Source organism: Dicentrarchus labrax, unplaced genomic scaffold, assembly GCF_905237075.1.
Source record: "Dicentrarchus labrax unplaced genomic scaffold, dlabrax2021, whole genome shotgun sequence".
NCBI classification, from domain to species: Eukaryota; Metazoa; Chordata; class Actinopteri; family Moronidae; genus Dicentrarchus; species Dicentrarchus labrax.
In genome coordinates this window covers 15,164,777-15,187,454 of record NW_026136711.1, presented here as the reverse complement: position 1 = coordinate 15,187,454, position 22,678 = coordinate 15,164,777, and the positions used below count along the sequence as shown (strand labels likewise).

At 42.6% G+C, this 22,678-nt stretch overlaps 1 protein-coding gene across 4 annotated transcripts in view; it reads left to right on the top strand.

Moving 5' to 3' along the window:
• The window catches only part of LOC127372119 (plexin-A1), a 190,220-nt gene that overhangs the window by 92,438 nt on the left and 75,104 nt on the right, over positions 1–22,678 (top strand). For all 4 annotated transcript variants that reach the window (XM_051415526.1, XM_051415524.1, XM_051415525.1 and 1 more), the window contains exons 5-9: positions 9,807–9,907; positions 12,831–12,954; positions 14,109–14,262; positions 15,366–15,465; positions 21,467–21,581. In XM_051415526.1, coding sequence (XP_051271486.1) covers positions 9,807–9,907; positions 12,831–12,954; positions 14,109–14,262; positions 15,366–15,465; positions 21,467–21,581 — 594 coding nt within the window. The remainder of the gene's footprint in view (positions 1–9,806; positions 9,908–12,830; positions 12,955–14,108; positions 14,263–15,365; positions 15,466–21,466; positions 21,582–22,678) is intronic.

Here is a 22,678-nt window from a genome sequence, read left to right as displayed (position 1 = left end):
AGCAAATACATTAGCACAGACTGACATCAACACACATAATAAGCAGCTGGTTGTATCAATCAAGACTGACATTTTAGTGAACTAGATACAGCTAATCAGTCAGTTCTAAGTAGCTCAAAGATTAATTTTCCATAATTTATCAAACTCTGGCCGACTGAGGAACTCCTGAAGTTAACAAGTGCGTAATGTAGCATTTAAACGCCAGCCACTATGTGCGGCACGCAGGAAATGTGATTTGCTTGGATGCTTGAAATTTTGCCCTTCCCCAGTTTTTTTTAATTTATATTCTTCAGTTTCGTTCATGAACTGGGCCTGCTAAACGTCCGATTTGTTCATTCAGAATTTATGAACACGACTCCAGCTCCATCTTTTTCACTCACTGGCTTGACAGTGTAAAGCTTGAATGAGCACTTGGGTGTCCCATAATATATATACACACATACACCAACCGCTGACACATCACTGCCCATGCATACACACACGCACACGCACGCACGCACGCACGCACGCACGCACGCACACACACTCACACACTGTGAGCAAGGAGGTGGTCATTGTTATGTAAATGTTAATAGACCTGGTGCAGCGAGGCGTAGACAGGAGTACAGTGACTAGAAGGGAGAGGTGCTGATGCGGGTGGTGGTGGTGTAGCCATGTACGTATATGGCACTCAATTACAAGAGTTCAAACCATTATAGCACCTTCCTCAGCACAGGACTTAACACACACACACTCATAAACTGTTAATCATACATTAGTGCACCCTCACATGTATGTAAATATTCACACTAGAGAACAGAAAATGTTTGTACTGTCAGTTGGCTGTGTGTATAAAACCAGTCACGTGTAAGATTACTGAGAAGATTTGCTTTGCCTTGTATCTCAAGATAGCCTTTAGGGTGAGTGGTATCTCCTCAAAATGTCTGGAATGAATAAATAGAATATTAATAAGAACAAAACTGAACTGAGAAAAAGAAAGTGAGGCCTTTCTACAATGCAGTTTCCATGCCATGTGCTTTTGACTAAATATATGACCTCCCATAATAGGACTTCCCTGTTCTCCCACTTCATCTAACTCTCCTCTACTTCTCTAGCAGTTAATAGGGTCCACTCGAGAGCCAAAGTGATAACTCAATTAACTGATAAGTTGATCAAAAGTAAAATAATCAGCAACTTTTTTGATTATTATTTAGAATTTTGCTGACCCCTGCTTCTCAAATGTGAGTATTTGTGCTTTCTGTTGACGTTGAATATTTTGGGGTTTTGGACAAAATAAGCAACTTGATGACATCAGCTTTGGCTTTAGTAAACTGTGATTTTATAGACAAAATAATGTATGGTTAATCGAGACTGTAATCTGTATATTAATCAATAATAACAACAGTTGTTAAAGGACCAGTCTAGGTTTCAGTGGCATCTAGCGGTGAAGTTGCGAATACATTTTTATGAATATTATGCTGCTGCCAATAGATCCACCTAAACGTTACACACTAGATTTAAATGCATCCCTACTTCCCTGCGTTCTGTGATACAATGAAAGAAAAGAAAGCACCATTTGTCTCTGGGGTTTGTTTTTTCCGATTTCCTTCTAACTGTGGCAGATATTTGAGGAGATGACCAAGATCCCTTCATTAGAGGGACGGTTTCCATGTCCCTTAAATATCTCAAACTTGACTCTTTTTCTCTTAATCACGTTTCCTGCCTTTTCTCTCACTTCCCTCTTTCCTGTCGTATCATTCTCCTCTTGTGGTTTTCCCCTTTTAAAAAAAAAAAAAAAAAAAAAGTGTGTACTTGACTGAGTGTGTGCGTGCCCCATCAGAAAAGTGTGCTCAGACACTTGTCTTGGGCGTGATGCTATCAGTCCTAATGGAAGTCTAGCTGTCACTAGATAGCTCTGTCTTTCTCTCATCTCTCTCTGTTTTACTCTCCCGTCTTTTCCCAAAGGATGGCGTGATAGAGCAGACTGATAGGGTTAGAAAAGAGGAGGAGATAGATGGGGAGGTTAATGGTTTCTCTCTCTTTCCATCTCCCCCTCTTCCCCTTTCTTCTCAATCACTATCAAGCAACTTTACAATTGGTCCTCCTGTTGCTTGACAGTGATTGGGGCGGAAAGAGGTGGCTCTGACTGATTGTCACTGGATGAGGCCAATCAAAAGCTGGCGTGGCCCGCGGAGATGCTCCGAGTGGCACATCACTGTATTCTGTCTCGTGCCTTAGCCACAAGCCACACTTGTTAGAACAATTGAGTGTCACTCCTGCATGACAGCACAGGGAATTGTTTTGAGTTCTTTTCAAATTCATGCACAGCAGGCCTCATCAGACCCAGTTATGAAGTATTGGGGTGTTCACTTTCAGAAATTACAAAAAACAAATGGGGACACGATAATGATTAAAACAGTTTTAAAACAGATTAAGACATTTGTGTGTGATAATTGTTGCTGTAACTTATGATTACTTCCATTATTGATTAATTTGTTTAAAAAAATGTGATTAATCTTTCCACTTGTGAAAAAGGTACATCACGCATTTCCAGTTGCTTGTGAGAGATTCATTTAACAATGAGAAAGGCAGCGAATGCTCACATTTGAGGAGCTGGATCAGGCAAATGTTTGTCGTTTTTTGCTTGCTAAATTAAAGGGGCACTCGCCCAATTTGAAACTTGAAGACCACTTGAGGAGTACAACTGAGCCTGTGAAAACAAATGGCTTGTATTTTCTTTACACCGTCAAATATGAGAAAATAACCCTGATGATGGCATCGGGGGGTATCTTTACTTGCGCTCAGATACTTAGATTTTCTCACAGAAAGCCTACGTTACAAACTGGAAGCACACAGCGTGAAATCCTTGGGTATTTATCAGAAAAGGTCGCTGCTGATCCATACTAGAGACTAAAAGTCAGGACGTCTCTTCCTCTGGTGCATCAATTTTGACCATTCTGCAGTACTAAATGGCTGTCTACCCCTTTAATTTTGTCTTATTCATTAGTTGACTGATTGTTTCCGCACTAATAACTAGTCCATAATATTTTCTTTCTTTGGTGCAATAAAGAAATAAGGCGTATAACATAATAAAACCAGCAGAATTACTGATCAGATCTGACTGTTTTCACGTCTTTGGGTATGTTTTAGCTTTGTTAAAATGCATATTGAGTTGTTTCAGCCAGTTCTCTCTCATTTGCAATCCAGCCATTGTGATATTTCAAAAGCTCCTGTAAAACTTGCTGGCAGTAATTTTGAATGACAGCAAACATATTAGCACAAAGTCAAACAGACTGATTTTGTTTATTCTGCTCAGTTCTTTGCCAGCTCTCCACAATAACTATTCATCTACACACCTACCAGGAATGACTTCCACACAGTATATCCTGTGAGAGGAAATAAAGAAAAGCAGCATTTGTCCTCTTTTTTTCCCCCCTCTTTCTCTCTTCTGCTTCTCTCTGTCTGTGTATATGGTGGTGGGTCGCTTGGCAGTGCTAATGGAAATGCCAGCTGTGTGGCTCCTCACTCCTCACCAAGTCCATTTACTAAAGTGACAGAGTCATTTACCAGGCCGCCGGCCTCTCCCATCCTCACTTAATTAGAAGACCCCTAGGCCTGTCTACCTTAGCCGGTCACATTTACCTCTTTCTCTCCTTTTCTCTCTCTCTATAGTCTCTATGTTCCAATTCTTTGTTTTCTGCAGTTTTTCAATCTCCGTCTGATCCTTTGTCTCTGTCTGAATTTTCTTCTTTTGCTCTCTCATTCCACTTTGTTGTTCTCTCTTTCAGTCTCGCTCTCACAGTATTACAGACACATGGCTACACAAAGAGTGAGAGAGTGTATTGACCTATAGTTTGAAATGAGCTCTTTTTGGAAGAGTTAATGGAAATGTCCATGTGATGAGGATGGCGATGAAGAGTGATGATGTCTCATATTCTATAGTTGGGTTTGTCTTACTTTTTTACTCACTCTAGGTTTTCTCTTTATTTTGTTAGTGTAGCCAGTCCTAACTGTTGCTTTACTCTTGCTCTTATTTCAGGTAACCCATTCTTCAAAGATCAAGCCATTTGTGTTTTTGAGACATTTCTTTCTTTAATTTAGCAGGTGCTTTAGCTTTACTAGTTAAAGGTACAGTTCGTAGTATTTAGTGACATTTAGAGGTGTAGCTGCAGATTGCAACCAACTCACCTCACCCTCCCCTTCCAAGTGTGTAGGAAAATGCAAAACGCTCCTATCTAGTGAGTGGTTTGTTCATTCTGGGTTTCTGTAAAACACGGTAGTTCAGGATGGCAACCACATAGAAGAGGATCTGCTCCCTCTATAGAGAAACGACCCATTCTAACACACACACACACACACACACACACACACACACACACACACACACACCAAATATTCCATTTCTACCAATAGACCCTAAATGTTACACACTGGACCTTTAAATCATCATTATCTGACATTATCAAGGACAACTCTGTTTAAAAGTTTTCCTACTATTTTATATGAAGGTTCTTCTATATTAGTTTGGAGGTGCTCACACACACACACACACACACACACACACACACACACACACACACACACACACACACACACACACACACACACACACACTCTGAGAAAGCACCCTTGCAGCTGCAGGGCGATCTTATTGTGTATACCCTGTGTGTGTATAATGGATATATGTTGTCTCATAGCCTAAGAGAAGGGAATTTTAGTTGTCATCTTTATTGGCCTTGAACTCACAATATGTGCACGCACAAATGACAAATAAATAAGTTGTTTGATCCGCCTCTTGTTTCCACCAGGATGGAGAATAGAAGAAGAGATCAAAATGGTATTTCAGAAGAGGAAAAACAGTGAAGCGGATGAATAATTGAGCCCAGCTCAGGAGAAAGAGGATAAAAAGATAAATTAAAGCGGCGAAAGAGAAGGAGTGCTGATCGGGAGGGAGAAACAGCAGACAAAATACAGTATGAGAGAGATAAAGATAGCAAGGGAGGAAGGAAGGGCAGTGGGCGCAAAAATAAAAAAAAATACTGCAGGGAGTGAGTTTTGAGAGAGAAAACAACAGATTACAGCTCTCTCAGTGGGGACTATTTTCTTCCACTGAGACACATACAGATGCAATTCACTAAAACAGGTCTGCAGCAAACAATTTGAGTTGACCACAATGGTCAGATCTGTCAATAACATCTCTCTGCAGTGTAACAGAGATTTAGCATTTGGACATCATTCAGCAATGTGACAGCAGATTTTTTATTTTTTTTTTATGGAACAATGATATGATTGCTGTTTCTCACTTGTCATTTCTCCTACTACCCAACCTTTACCCATCCTCCCTCTCTTTCCTCATCCCTCAGCACCCTCTCCTCCCTGTTCAGTGCCAAATTCTCCCAGTCTTGTTTGCTTTGCTGCTTATCTCCAATCAGTCAACACATCGAGCTCCTAGCCAGCCATTGATCTCGTAAGCCCCTTACAATCCAGTCAATGCACACATGCTAACCTAGCCTTTGATACAACACCCCCCCTCTCCCCTACTCGACCCCCCTGTGCAGGTATTCCAGCGCTGGTAGAACTAGCTCACTTACATGGACACCCTGTTGAGAGCCATGTTTCTGCACCACGCCTAAGGGATTGCCGGAAAAGCTACCAGGGGTGGTTGGAACTCCCATTTCTAATGATCCATTGCAGGCTTGACACACAGATGCCAAGGCGGGAGGTGACAACATGAATTACAGTAATGACAGCCACAGAACATGTTAGGGCTACAATTGCACCCAGTCGTGTCTGTCTTTTTATTTTCATTTCCCTGTCGTCTGTGGCATTCAGTAGCCATGTTGGTAGATATAGATCTTTTTTTTCATGCACATGGCTGTTCACTGCCAGCACAGATTAAACCACAAGAAAGATGGAAGATAATTTGCGGTTACTGAAATAATGCAGGTGCAGTTAATGTTAGTTTGCAGAGAGTAGACGATGGAGGGATGATAACAGGTGATAACCTCTCCTAATTTTCTTCCTCCTCCTCCTCTTCCCCCTGCTGTCTGCTCCTTTTGTCAGCTGCTGCTTAAATGAGAAGAAAAATGTATTTTGTATTTCATTTTTTTGCTTAAATTGGACTCCTTTCCTCCAAATTTCTTTTTATGCTTAGCCACGGCTAGTTAAGATTACAGAGCAAGGTTTGGATGAAAGGAGAAGAGCAATAAAAGAGCCACAAGTTTATGAGATTTCTGAGAATTTTTCTCTGGAAACTGAACACGTGACATTCACTTTTCTTAAATGTATTTATGGAAAGCTGACTGTATGACTGCTCTCTCCTTAAATTGACGTCCCGCACTTTGACCTAAAATGTTCTGATCCCTGAGCTGCGGGATTAGAGCCATATGAGGTTAAGTGTTAAGCACAAGAGGTTGTGTGGTAGTTGCTCAAGGAGGCTCGGGCGTTACTAATTTATGATGCAGAGTCTCATGCAGATATCTAAAAATAACTGAAATAAACTCAGATTTTTTCCTCTTGGCTCCCAGACAGCGTAACCCAGAGAAGAAGCTCTCTACTAGTAGACATCTCTGCTACGCCCCCTCCTCCTCTTCTCCTCTACTATAGACTCCCCTTGTGTTTGAATGTTAAAAAAAAGAAGCCGCAACAAGGCAGATCCTTTTATGTCTGTAGATTTAACAACCAATGAAAAGCTGCGCTGAAAGCTTTACAGGTCCTTCGGGTTTTGGGGGTGACCGTCGCAAAGCCTGTTAGCTGGATGTTTAAAGGCAGGTGATAGCGCTCTGTAAAAACAGATTGGAGAGGAAAGGTGGAAAGTTTATAGCAGAAAGGAGATGTCATGGCATTGCGATATGGTCAGGGTAGAGGGCTGACAAGAGCGTAAGAGAGGGAGCGAGGACGGAGAATTGAGTTACAGTGGCGGATGCTATTGTAAATAAGGAGACGGCAAGAGAGAGGAGATGGCGGGCTTGGTTTATAAGGTCATTTAAAGGAGTAATGTGGCACGCTGTCGGGAATTGGCTTTCATTAAAAGAGCCATCGAGAGAGACAGAAAGAGGGAGACTGCGAGAGAGTGCGTAAATGTGTGTCTGTGGGTAAAGCGGTATTCCCAACACACACGCAGGCACACATTTTTTGGATCTACATGCAGTTATACAACTACATTCCCGGCTCCAGTAAAGCATTTTATATCCCCACTGGGAAAAACAACCATCATAGCCCCCTACCACATCAACAGCTCTGTGCCACTCCCACTGAATAGAACCCATAGTGTCTTCACTACTACTCATACAGGAACAATTGTTAACAATAGGCCATATCTATCATTACACAGGGCAGTGATAGGGTTATGCTTGCTCACCAAGGGACTCATAGTCTTACAGTGATTTATGTGGACAATTGTCCTTAATCACAGTCATAATGATTTATGGAGTAGAGAGGGAGAATTGGTTCGCGTACATGATGATATGAGGAACAGGCCGTTCTTTCTCCTCTCCATTTTCTGTTTTTTCTTTTGTTAAATCATAAACTATGTGAAAGACATCCTGTGATGATTTCTTTCTCCCAAAGGTGTCCAATCACATATCTTCAACTATAGCTGCTTTTCCCTCATCCATTTATCCATTATCTGCTCATTCATTCACACTCCTTTTTTCCCTCTGTCATCCCTTTATTATCTAAGACACACCAATCCCTTGTTCCATCCTTCTTTCAGCTCTCCTTTCAGATGGAAACACTCATTCTGACAATGACACATAGCAGCCGTCTGCCACCATATCCCATCTACTCAGCACAATGTCCTCGCTGATTCGCCCCGTGTGTGTCTTCCATTACACCTCTCTTTCCCTTTTATTCATCCAGCCAGCCAGCACTTCCAGTAGATGACCACCTCCCTCTCTCCCCCACTATTGCTCGTTTGCATCATTTCATTTGTCTTTCTCTCTCTGGGAAGCTAGCCAGCTAGAAAGCTACTGTACTGAGGTCTGTATTGGCTTTAAATTGGAGTAGTTACCGCATGTTTCAGTCTGTAGAAAGAAAAAATTAGATGTTTCAGAGAAGGATGAATCTTGCAGAGAGTGGGGCAGAGAAACAAGCAGAGGGAACATAGACAGTAATGGGAATAACTAAATGTATACAGTGGGCGAAGGGAATAGAGAAAGGAAAGATAAAGGAGGATTAGTTGCACACAGTGTCAAGTGTTTTTGTCTGTCTGCCCTCTGCTTGAGAAGTATTGTTCCGTCAAAAAGCCCCACAGCCAGTCTGATACAAGACAAGACATTTCAGAGCATAAATGAGTTCCATCATGTCATATCTATCTCATATCTTTGTTGTACTTAAAGCTCACAGTGGAATCCCGGCCCCAGTTTAATATGTCAGTGCTGCGTTCCTTTGTCTGCCTGGTTTCCATCCTGCAGCTAACCAGCTTTATCTCTTACCTCAGGCCTCTGCTCTCTTTCTGCCATATGTTTTTCTTTTCTCTTATCCCTCCATACATCTCTCCGTCTCCCACCTCCCATCCATACCTCATAAAAAAACTCTCACTGGGCCAGACACTACTTTAGTCCCCACATACCACTTGGATGGGGTTCTCATGGTTAAATCTCTCCTTGTATGTGTGTGACGCTATAATAGTGTTACCCATAGGTAGGGTTGTTAAATGCTGTTACTTACTGATCAGCCGGCTCACTCTCTGCTGCACGATTTAAAACTAGTCTGCAGTGGCAATTTGATACATGTACGCACACACACACGCACACACACACACACACACACACACACACACACACACACACACACACCATGAAAGGGGGATCAATGGACTCATCAACTGGGGGCCCGTTGGTGAAGAGAAGTTGAATGTGGCGCTGACACTTTCAGCACATGTACACCGACTGACGCGCAAGCACTCTGCACATATGCTAGCAATCTGTCTGTCACACACTTAAACACACTCAAAGCTTTCGTGAATATCTTGAAAGACACACACACTTTCAGACCCATTGGGGCCATGTTGTGAACCATCTGTCATCACCTTTAACAAGAGTGGAGGGCTAACTTGAACACTTGATCTTGTTTCTTAAGCAACATCTGTAGCCTGTCATCAAGCTCGTACATCCAGTATGGCTGTTAATGGCTGAAACACACACACACACACACACACACGCGCGCGCACACACACACACACACACACACACACACACACACACACACACAGTCTTGTCACATAGATGCACTAAGGTGTTGTTGCTCTGTCTCTCATACATGTACACACACACACACACACACACACACACACACACACACACTGGGGGTCTGTCCTTCTGCTCCTCTGCCTCCCATTGGTTTTTGAGGTCATCTGTCAATCACAGCACTGTTGCCTCGGCCACCTGTCAGGTGTCCCAGCATGCTTTGCGAGGCCTCTCCTGTACACGCTCCACCAGAGGCTGTCACACACCGCTGGACCGGAATCGCTCACCAAAACACACACACACACACACACACACACACACACACACACACACATAGAGAGAGACTCACACCTCTCTCTCAATCTCAGGAACGTACACACACACACACACACACACACACACACACACACACACACACACACACACACAAAAACACACGACTGTTTGTTGAATTGAATCCGTCTGATAAGCTGTCAAATGCTCATCTCTATCCAGCCGAATATATCATCTTATGATTTTGATTACAACAAGGATACTAATTATTTCTTCGTCACCTCCCTGCTCTCTCTCTCTCTCTATCTGTCTTTCTCTCTCTCTCTCTCTCTCTGTCTCCCTCTCTCTCTCTCTCTGTCTCCCTAGGTGGTGAGAGTTCCAGTGGAGAGCTGCGAGCAGTACACCACTTGTGGGGAGTGTTTGGGCTCCAGAGACCCTCACTGTGGATGGTGTGTCCTCCACAATGTGTGAGTACCACACACACTCACGCACACATTAACACACTTCACCCTGGTGGCCCTCACATGTAGCATGCATTGCATTGTATCGTAGATCATTGTGACAGAAGTGTTTTAGATGCGTTTCAGCTGATCATGTTCAAGTAGAAGCACCCGCCTGAATAGTTACACATTAAGCTCAGGAGCCTTTTGCCACCACAGAGATTACAGTTATTGGTGTTTTAAAGGAAAAAACACCCTAAAATATAATTCATATTGATTCCAGTGGTTATATTTGGGTAATGATCTACTGAAATTTAGAATATTAAGGCTTGAACTGATGATGGTATCAGTGACCACATTTACTTTACTCACACTGAATTGGTTCAGTTTGCACTTTTTCAATACATATATGTTTTTTGATTGTAAGGGTTACTGTACAGCTAGAAATGAGCATCACAAGTCTTTAAAAACACAAGACCACAATCTCCCATCAATGGCAAGAATTTTCCTTTTAAGAGTTTGTGGTCTTGAGGTGTCTACATGTTTAAAGATGTCTGTAGTTACTTAAATTTTTGATGTAATCTAAAGATTTAAAAATCTTAGCAAGGCATTATATTCAGAACTACCATTTTCTAAAATTAAATTTCGCTGACAACTCTCTGGATCAAACACATAAAACAAGTTTGTTTACTACGTGTAAATTCTCAACTGGACGGTGAACAGTTGTACAATGACTCAGTGAAACCTTAGAGAGGTTGGCATGTATAAAACTATCACACCTAATAAACACTGCACACAGAAGAGAGAATTAGGATGAGAGTCAGCCAGGTGCTGCCTTTAATGTGGCCTGTGTTGACCTCAAAACTATTTTTAACACCCAGTAATAACTTAAGTAAAATGCCTCCAACACCTATTAATTATTCACGTAATTGTGATTCATATAAGACGTCTAACAACTTGAAAGCTGCCTGCCAGTAGAGATACATTTATCCCATACACGTCTGTCAGCCAGCTCAACCTGCTAGTAGCGCATAAATAACAACATAGCTTGGCAGCCTGCATCACTGACACTTCCATTTGTCTTGGTGGTATTTAGCCTGTTTTTATGTGTGAGTTGTGAGCATGGTTTACTACACGTGTACCTTTTAATACTTGGGAACGTTTTGGCAACAGATTAAGGATTAGTCACTTCATGTGTTAGGATTTGGTTTATGTACTGGCTCTTTAAGATTACTGTTTAAGGTTTGATATGTAACAGTGAGAGGGGAGATTTGTGGTTATATGTTTAGAATATAAATCTAATCACTCACAAATGTGGTGATACACAGTATCACTGTGTCTGTATACAATCTCTCCATTTCCTCCCTTTGACTTGAGGGCGTGTGTGTGTGGATACAGGAGAGTGTGAGAACAGTTACATGTTACTGAAAGGTGACAGGATGTTAAACCACATTTGGAACACCTCAAGCATTTGGCACAATGCCATCCCTTAGTGCCTTAATTAAACCTACAAAACACCAACCTGTCTTTCCTCAAGGCACACACACAACCTGTGTGTCTCCATTTCAGCAAACACACACACATTTTGAAATTATACACACAATCATGATGGACTTGAACCAATGATAACCTTCCATTTGGGCACATTTTTGAACTTGTGTCTTGAATGCAGCTCGCTCATTTCCTACCTGATAGTGTTAGCAAATCTGGCCGAGGCCCTTGCAGACAATATGGGCAAGTATTAATAGGCAAAATATTCATAAGCCTCGTTTTAGCCCTCTGGTGCTTTTAGCCACATCTTATTAAGAGCCATGGTAGTTTCAATCAACAGTGGAATTGAATGGGGAATACACACACACACACACATACACACACATACACTCACACACACACACACACACACACACACACACACACACACACACACACACACACACACACACACACACACATATATATGCAGGTGTTTCTAGACAAATGAGCACACTTCATTCACACGAATTCACACAGTCACACACCAGAGGAGCAGTAGAAGGAAAAGAGGTCCATAATGAGAAAACGTGTACATACCTTTGTGCATCTCTGCTCATGCCTGTGCAGCAAGTGTGTGTGTGTGTGTGTGTGTGTGTGTGTGTGTGTGTGTGTGTGTGTGTGTGTGTGTGTGACTCCCGGGGGAGTGGTTGGCGACAGCTTTTTCTTGCTGAGCGCGAGTGAAGGCTAACTAAACGAGGGGATGGGGGGCTGCTGCGTAGAGGAGGCAGTTAGCATTTTTTTCTGCCTCCCTCTTATTGTTAAGGCCTCGCAGAGTGCCACATCAGCACTTTCCCTCTCACCACCGGGACCAGTTGTTGTTAGCGCGAAGGTGAAGTGATAGCTAATGCATTATGAATAGCTAATAGTAAAACCGCTACAATATGGGGCTGTATGCTGATTTTTAGCACGATCAGTTGGCTCGTAATAAGCAGGGGAAATTGCTGACCCCATTGATATGCGGCTGGTAGGAATTGTATCATTTTTACGGTTCAGGGAAACTTTAATGATTGGCTGTATATCATCCAAGAAGTTTGAATTGGGTGGGGCTGTAAACTGAAAAGACGAGGGGGGACTGGATGTTCATATAGCTTAGCGGTTCTTGCACAAATGTCAGGGCCAATAAGGTAATGATATAAAGGCCTACAGTAATGGCGGGGGGAAGCTATTAGCCTATTTGTCTTCTATTATTGCTCCCATTTCTGTGTGACGGTGATGGCTGTGCATGTTTGTCATCTTAATATGATTGTCATATTAGCTTAACAGTTGCTCATATCCTCTGTCTCTTCTCTCCTCCTCTCACCTCTTGTCTCACTCGTTTGTTTGTTCCCTCCTTTTCTCCTTCCCTCTCTTCTCATCATTCCCTTATCATTGCACTCTCTCTTTCTTTTCCTGTATCCTCTCTTTGTCTGCTCCCCAGTTGTTCACGCAAGGACCGCTGTGAACGAGCAGGAGAGCCTCAGAGGTTTGCCTCCGACCAGAGGCAGTGTGTGGAGCTCACCGTTCAGCCAAGAAATATCTCTGTCACCATGTCTGAAGTCCAGGTATGTCTTCTTATGTAGAGGAAATTACAAACAGTAACAGAATTATAAACAGACAAAACATGAGTAGTCTCGACCAGTGGTCCTTGAGGGGGTTCCAGGGGTCCCCAGAAAATGGGGAATATATTTTAATTTCACTATTAATTCATTGACTAGAAGTTAGCCCAATGAGAGAATGTATAAGAATGACTATTCTGTTAATAGGTTTTACACTCACACAAACGTATAATCTGCCAATATACAGTATAGACAGTATGGAATAACTCAATCTGATCAGACGGGGGATCCCAGAGACTACATCTTATCAAATATGGGTCCATAGCCTGATGTGTATTAATTTAGTGGTCCTTGACACCAAAAAGTTTGAGAACCACTGGTCTGGACAGGAATTTACTTCAGGTTGTGTCCACTTAAAATGGCTTTGACCCGTTCTAACAACAACACAGTGGTGCCATTATTAATTTCCACCTGCTTAGTGTAAGAAAAAAGTATGCTGCACCGAGTTTTGCCATAGTAGAAAGAAACTACAATGGAGTGGAGCAGGTTTTCTCTTAATTTTCATAATTAAAACACCTCCATTAACAAACCAGTACAACAGGGAAAATCATTACAGAAAAAGATTAATAACGACAGACAGATCACACAATGTAACTGGTGGATATTGTTTTTCCTCCAGCCCGTGTCATTTCTTACCACAATTGGCAATGACCTTGTCATGTAAAAGTCACAGAATCTGACACCAAGGATGCAACTTAACTACATACATGTAGATTTAATTTGCTTTATTCCATCTTGCCCTTTTATATCTTAAAAATCTGTAATCGTGTTTGTGTGTGTGTGTGTGTGTGTGTACGAGAGCTCTCATTCTGTCAGTAGCTTCTCAATGTAACCACATAGATTTGACTGATGACAGTTTGCCTCACTTTCTCTCTGCACATTAACACGTACACATTAACCTTGCTGTAATAGCCGCTCCGACTGACGCACACATGCATACACCCGCCCTTATTCCGGCTGCTGTCACATACACAGACCCACGCTTCACTCCCCCTCTTCTCCAACACCCATTAACCCTCATGTCATATTTTATAACAATCCATGTACACCATGTCCTTCCATTGATCTTGTACCGATTGTCCCTCTTTTTCTCACTCTAGCTGGTCCTCCAGGCTCGTAATGTGCCCGATCTGTCAGCGGGGGTCAACTGCTCCTTCGAGGACTACGTAGAGACGGAGGGACGGATCCAGGGTGGACACATCTTCTGCATGTCTCCCTCCGTCCGGGACGTCATCCCAATCACACGGAACAAAGGTCAGCACGTCATCGGGGTAGTGAAGTCACTGGGCGGTGGCAGTGGACAGATGGGGTGTGGATACAGGGCGTTTTAGTGATATATGTGAGGAATTTAGTAATGAACTCCTTATATGTTGGTACTCCTTATTCCATTGGACACGTTTTATGTTTTTCTCTTCATACTTCCGTCTTATGTCATCATTCCTTCCCCCTTGTTTGTGCTATAGCACTGTATGTTCATCACCACGGACTGATGTGTCTCCTCCTAAGGCGTCTTTTTGTACATTAGGATTGGAGAAGAGTAAAGCTGTGCATTGACCAGAACAGAATTTTAATCTTACCAGATGATTTGCTTAGTGCATCTATATTCAGAATACCATGTCACCTCCAATAACGCTCGCCCATTTCCTTTCAAAGCCCCAAACACAAGTCTACATTTATCTACTGAAAATAGAACTGTTTCTGAATTCCCATTATCATGCATTATGCACCGTTGTCAGTTTCATTTTATTTATTTCTTTGTATCTAACCGACGCTGGTTATGCTCCTAACTTCTTTTCAAAGCAGTGACTTCACCGTGGTTTATCGTTATATTTAAAAATATCTGCATCCTTTTTCTTTGTTCTTTTTTTTGTGCAGATATTATGCACCTGTTTCATGTCCAATTCTGTCAAGCCACAAAGACGATAAAAACTTGTTTGGTATCCGCATTCAAAGAGTTGAAAACATGTCAGATAGAGCGCTCCAAGTTTCCTCAAAGCGACATCTCAGTAGTTCTTCAACTGTGAGCCCATTATGCCCCATTACGAGTTCTCATCAGCTCTGGCATCGAAACACTGATTGGTTCTGCTATTTTTAATGCCACCCCACTGTGGGTGTGACATGAGCGGCATGTTGCTAAGCTACAGTATTTCTTTGTGTGTGCGTGTTGTCTGCTGAGGTCACACAAGTGGAATTTAAATTTGAGGTGTGACTTTGTGTCAGATTTATTCCCTGTGATTATATGAAATTGTTAGGTGTGCTTTTTGAGCTGTTTGGTCATTATTTTCTCTAAAACTTAAGAGAGTTAGAGAAGTGTATTATTCTCAATATATTAATTTCCATATATCTGTTTGGTGCAGGTGACAAGCGGGTGGTGAAGCTCTATCTGAAATCCAAGGAGACTGGCAAGAAGTTTGCCAGCGTTGACTTCGTCTTCTACAACTGCAGCGTCCACCAGTCGTAAGTTAAAATTATTGAATATTTCTGGATGTATTTGATAGTCATTTGCTTATTTTCTGTCTTGTATAGTGTTTTCCCTCTTGACAGAGAGATGGTCTCTGTCGAGTCTCCCGAGGAGCTGTCTCATGTTACTGGCCATGAGAGATACAGTTAGACACACATAAATATCCCTCCCCCCTCCGACCTCCACAGGAGGCTTGTGTTACCATCGGAGTGAAAAATCGAACGTGCTGTATATGAGAAATGATTGGGATATGAGATGGTAATTCTGGTCTTATTATCATAACCTACGACACACACTAATGATACTTCAATGATTAATTCATTATGCGATGGTCTGCTGTAATGCCTCCCACAAACAGACTCTAACGTCAATTATGGCTCTTCCCCACTTGATAAAACAAATACTTCTAGCTTTTTATAGCACTCAGATACTCGGTTTGATACTTATTTACACAAGAAAGAGAATAAGTAAAGTAATACTGTAATATGGTGAAGACAGTCTTGTGCCGTTCCCGATGACTTAGTCTCCTTCACACTCCAGATGCCCTCAACTATCTGCCCAATCCCAGTTCACTGCCTCTCCTAATCCACCTTCTGCTGAAAATCTCTACCACCCATTGAGCCACACCCCTAGGTCAGTCCTTCCACGAGCCCGACGCACCCTGCCAGGGTAAAAGAATCCTCCAATGCCTCCACCCCGCCTTGCATGATACCCTCCCTCCTGTCCATCTATGGCTGATCCAGGGGAGGCTGAAGCGTCTGCTGGGGTATTAGCCTCGGGGCAGCAGATGGCTCGGTGGCCCCTGGGGTACCGCAGGGCTCCATCCTGGCTTCCCACTGGATGTTAGATGAGCCTCCTTCGAGGATTGACCGCAAACACACACGCACATACACATAGACATGCACAGCCACACCTCTCTCCGCTCTGCCAACTCCAGCTCATTGAAGCCCTGAATGTCTCGGGACACCTAATCCGTTACTGTGACCTTTAACCCAGCTACCCCCGCCTCCCTGCCCTCGTACAGAAAATCCCCTGCCACAACAACGATGATTAGCTGAGCTGGTTAAGGGTGTGGTGGTTTACAATGTCAACTCACAGTTAATTCATTTCCCATAAGGACCCTGCGATGTTTGCTCTAATTCCCAGTGCCTTTTACTGTCCAGGGTACATCTCTAAATCCTGTGAGTACAAATTGCTTCATGTTAAAATAGAAAACACCCAATTAAAGGTGTAACATATACTCCTAATGGATGTATTAGTTTGTGATGTCACATTGAAGATCCTAATATAGAAATGATCTCACAAGTGCAAGAAATGTATGGGAAGTGACGCAGACAAGAGGGTCGCCCATTTGAAGATATTACCCCAATGAACTCTGATTAAATCCACTCCCTGATCTAATACTGCCTCCGAGTGATGTAATGGACACATTTAATGAAGTTACAGATGTGGCACGTTGCATCTTCAGCAGTGCCTCTGATAGCGAGACGAGAGAGATGCTGAGATAAGAATCCCATTTGGAGCTGGTAGCCAGTGCCGCATACCCGCTGTGCCCCCCGGACGTCAGCGTGTGGCATCTGATGAGATCAGACTGGTAATGTCGTTGGCGTAATGACTTCAGGCCCACAGAGCCACATGCAAGGCCCTGTTTCCAGAATGCTTGGTCATTCTTTACAGAGCTAAGATTTCCTCTAATGGGCTTATACTCAAAATACTGCAGGCTTTTACACACTGAAGGATGCTGACATTCTCAAAACATACAGAAACACAATGCCAACCCGAGACGATACTCATCGACTGTGTCTTCATGATTACCCTCGTATCTGTTTTTGCAGTCTCATACTGTACGCTGGTGTTTCTGTATACGGCTAACATTAAAACTACCTTATGGAATTGCTCCATCATGTTTCTTAATAGTTTACAGCACTTTGGTCAACTCCGGTTGTTTTAAATGTGCTATATAAATGAACTTGATTCGATTTAATTTGATGATTACACTCACATATTGACATCCAACCCCCATCCCCAAAAAACACACACCCCTCCCGCTTATTTACTCAACTGATTACGTCGTGGCCCTTGCCTTTTCAAAAATGCCATAAATTTGCATAGTGGTATTAATCTAATTAGAATTCCCACTGTTTCAGTTTAAGGGTTGCCGAGATTGAAATAGAAAATCACCCACGGCCATGATTGCTCCTTAATTAAATATTTCCGTACGCTTTTTCTCATTCCACAGCCCCCCATTTATTAAAGATAGGGAGGATAGTCTGGCAATGAATTGGGGTTTAACTGTCTGTATAAGGCTGTATGAAGCACCTTTTCCCGCTTTGGTTAATGTGGCTCGGGCATTGACTGGGTCATTTGTTGTGTGATTGAGGGTGCACTTAGAGTAATTGGAAGAAAAAGTGTATTGAATATCATAGACAGTTTGTTCTGAAGAAGAATGTGAAAAGCTTCATAGAAAAACTGATAAAATGTGTGCAGTTGAAAAGATTTGAAAGAGTTATGCAATACATTTTAAGCATTTTGTTTTCCAAAAAATTATGGCCCTGTGATTGGCAGTCAGATTGCACAATTTATATGTAAACTTAAGACATGCATTAATCATATTATTTGCATGAAAACTAGTCCCTCTGTGTTTTATCAACCCCCCTCAAATTTGAAAGGGATCCAGTAATGATAGGATAGACTATTATAGAGGACCATTAAATTATTCACCTCCTCTCCTTTGAAATTAATAGTAGCCAATAAATAACTCATTTTGCCAAGTGCAGGAGTGTCAAATGAAACTCACCAGGAGAGCAAATTGTATTTAGCACTCCAAACTGACCGGGGAAAGGAGAGAGGGAGGAAATCACAGCCTATTGTGTCAGGCCCTGGTAAAAACACTACCACTCCAAAGCTAGCATAGCTCGATTAGCATCTGAATATGAACGGATTAAATTAGCATTATGAGCGTGGCCATACGGGGAGCGTGTCTGCAGCCGTTCAAAGCTTCTGAGTGGCTAAGGGCGATGGCGAGTGACAGGAAGGAGAAATAAGGTGATACTGGGGGGTCTGAAAATGGGAGCCCACCCCTGGACAAGAGAAAAAAGAATTATCGAACGTCCCCAAATGGCCCTGGGTGGGCTTTTCTTTAAAAAGGTTTGCGCCCAGCCTGAAAGAGAGGCTTTGAGAACCTAAGGCAGTTCGTGACATGGGGGCCCTGATAACTTCGATGAACCAAAGAGCGAGCAGTAGGGGGTTGTCAGACATGGCCTACTGCTGGCCTTGGGTGGCACACATAACGGCACCATCTTTTTTTTTTTTTTTTTTTTTCATCCAAAGGGGCGTAAACATAAAAGTCACAGAAAGTTGGCAGTGGTTACCTGCTGACATTTTGCTCGTTATTTCAAAGTCACTGCTACACTAACAAGGTTGATTTGACATGAATAAAAGATTAAAGTCCAGATAAAAATCATTATTATCAGGGCTTAGCGACAGATGTACTGGCGGTTGTTTGGGTGTGAGCTACTAACTATACATTGTACCAGTCGCTGTTTGGGTCCGGTTACCTGCTGTGTTAAGTTGGGGTCATACTGTATTTTGATGAGCACCGATCCATTGGTGGGCCCCCCAACACAAAAAAAGACTCTTTGAGATTCAAAATGGTGATTGTTGCCGAGCTGACAAACACCAGCAAGCTGCACAATGAGCTCGGCTAACTTGCCACGTGTTCATTTGTCTTGCATCATAATGTCGTCTGCTCCTTTTGTTCAGCATCGACCACCCCTTTTTCTGTTTCTGACCCTCTCACTTGGGACAAAACATTACGCTCAAAGCCCCCCCAGTTCTGCTACTTGAGTCTATGCACTGTATGCTAACCTAACCTAGCGTAGCCGAATCGCTTTCCTTCCATTTGCTTGCAACATTGACAAATCTCTTACTTGCTCTTGTGTGGTATTAAGAGGCCTGTTATTTCCTTAGCCACACATCCCTCATTCTAAATGGACAGCTTCTCTCAGCACAATGCTAAATTGCTCAATTAAAGCGGCAGTGGGATTGAATTAAGCTCCAGCCTCTGATCTCGCTCAAAAGGAGGGGTCCGGGCTGGAAACGATCGCTTAAAGCACGTACCTAACAAACGAGCGGCCCTAATTGATCCAAATGAATCCACGTCAGGGTTTGATGGAATCGTATACGGGCTCCATCTCGGAGCTCAAGAGTTAAAGCTCTAATTTTTTCATGCGGATGAGGAGGAGGGCAGTTGGCATTTTACACAGGGTTAAAACACCGAGAGCTTGCCGGGGAGTGTGCTCATAGCAGTTCAGACAGATTCACATAGCGATTCACACCTGGCAGATGTGGTTGAATACAAATCAGCCTGTATGTTAAGCACCTCCACTCGCTCTTTTATTGTTATGGATCTAGACTTGCTTACCTTAACTGTATTAAATGTAGTATTTTATTATATTCCCAATAAACCATATGCTCACACAAACGATGGTAGCTAAATGAGTAACACAGAAGAAATTCTGAAACTGAACTACAATAAGCTTTGTAATAAAATGAAACAATTTTATTTGAAAGCTCATAACGGTTACATTAGATAATACTGCGCGTATAAATGAGATACCAAGTAGCGTTGTATCTCTCGAGGGCTGAGAGGGGACCAATAACAAGAAGCTGTGTTGATAAACTGTGCACTTGAACTTGTCTGGCTCTCCTCCACGGGTCCCCTTAGATGTGAATGCACTCTCTCTCTCTCTCTCACACACACACACGCACACACACACACACACACACACACACGCACACACACACTCGTATTCACTTCCCAACTTCCAACCTAATGTTTTCTCCCTCTCCCGCAAGACTCCTGCGCCGAACCCCGTGGGCTACAACCCCCTCTTCTCCCCCCCTCTCTCTCCCACGATACCTGGCGTCTCAACCTCTCTAAGGGAAATCCACCTGCTTTTGATCTCTCCCTCCCTCTCTCTCTCTCTCTCTCTCTCTCTCTCTCTCTCTCTCTCTCTCTCTCTCTCTCTGTCCCCCTCTCTTCTTTCTCCCACCTTTCTCTTTCAGCCTGTCTATCTGCACCTCGCCTCAGCTAAAGCAGGTGAATTTAAAATGGTGGAGCGCTCTTAGCCCCATGGATGAAAGAGAGCTTTAGACAAAGAACAGGAGGAGAGCTTTTTAAAATGAGAGGGCAGCAAATGAAAGGGATGGATAGAGCGAGGGAGGCAGAGACAGAGAGGGACAGAAAGAAAGGCTCAAGGCTGAATGGATGGAGAGAATGACAACAGAGGTATAGAAAGGGGGGAAAAAAGAGAAAATATATGCAGAGAGTAGGCCGATTGTGAGGAAGATCATTCAGCATATAGAAGCAGCAAGCAATGGACAAATGAGTGTGGGGTGAGTGAGGGAAGTGAGAGGGAGAAAGAGGTTAAGACAGTTGATAGGGAGGATGGAAAATGGGGCGATGAAAGGTGAGAGGGGAAATAGAGGATTCCAGACAGGGTGGGAAAAAGTCCAAATTCAAAGTCTGAGAAAAAGAACACAGTGGGATAGGTATTTACATTTTAGTACATCCTCTTCCTATTATATGACTACATCACAAATCAAATGTTTACATCTCAGCCCAATTTGATGGCTTCTTTTCCTTTCTTTTTATTCCTTCCCATACTCTTTATGTGCTAGTTGTACTTTGAAACCACAAACCACAGAGCATATGAAATGGAGAAAAATAAAATAAAACAAAATAAATTGCTTCTAACCAATTTATGAGTTTGTTTTACAAATAAAGTATGAGTTATTACTTATACACTTAGTCAGTCTTTTTTGTGTCACATGTAAATTTTACAATATGGCACCATCTTCTTCTGCCCTTTTCTTTGCTGTCACTGCCTTGTTAAATGAAGCGATGGATGCAGTAAGATAAATAATTCAGACTCGAGTTAGAAAACGCGTAACCCTACCTCCCTAACTGTCTCATCTTATCTCTATCTGTTTTAGCTGCCTTTCCTGTGTAAATGGCTCGTTCCCATGCCACTGGTGCAAGTACCGCCACATATGCACCCAGAATGCCAATGACTGCTCTTTCCAGGAGGGACGCGTCAACATCTCTGAGGTAAGATTCAAGCTGCAGTACCTACTGCGACTGTCATTTTTATAGCCCTAATGCAATTGAATGTCTTTTTTTCTTGACATAAATGTGGTCCAAAATGCAATGCTCAAGAGAATAGATTTTTTTTAATGTAGTTTTTTTTTTATCCATAGATCTGAGCGAATCTACTTTGGTTCCTTGTGATATAACCTTTATTTTTCACATGTACTGTGGCTGTGATCACACAGTGAGAGCTTTGTAATTCTCTCCCATATGCAAACACAAATTATAACAACATCGGCACAAATTGTATTCAGCTACACACACACCTTTACCCTCGCACCTTCTGTAGCTTTTGCCTCAGGGTTTCCTCACATCACCCTGCTGTGTGTGTCTGCTGTCTGTATGTGTAATAGTGGCTATTGGCACGGTGACAACAGCTTGTGTACTGTGCAGAAATAATTCTGTCGTGGCCCATAAGGCCATAAGCAGGCCGGGATGAATGACTGTCTATGGAAATACTGCCTTGTTCTTACATAGCCAAATGCTGCATTAGCATAAAAGCTAATATCAATTGTGCCGAGTGGCGGCTGGAGCGGGCGACATGCAAGGCATAACAAGTGTTTGTCAACTGCTGGAGTGTATACGAGGATATTAGTGGCGGACACACACCCGTGCAATGTTTTCACCACTCTTTTCTTTTCTCTCGTACACACCAAACACAGACCCGCATACATTAACAGGCAAAGAAAAGTACATTCAAATGCATATCTTCTCATTATACTTATGGATGTAAATCCACTGCACTCCCAAGTGACTGACAGTCATGCCTGTCTTTTATCTGATTGATGCCTCACACACATAAATGTACAATCACACACACACACACACACACGCACACACAATGCCACCCTATCTCCTTATGTTTGTGGTCTGACTCTCCCTGTTATCTCTGTGCAGATTAAAGCCCCCCCCTTTGTTGGCTGGCCTGAATCATCGGCCTTTATTAATTGGTCAACCTTTATCCAATTACTTTCCTCTTTATCTCTTCTCTCAACCGGAGCTGTGTAGAATCCCAAACACTAGCATGCTATAAACCACAGCCTCTGTGCCCATCCAAA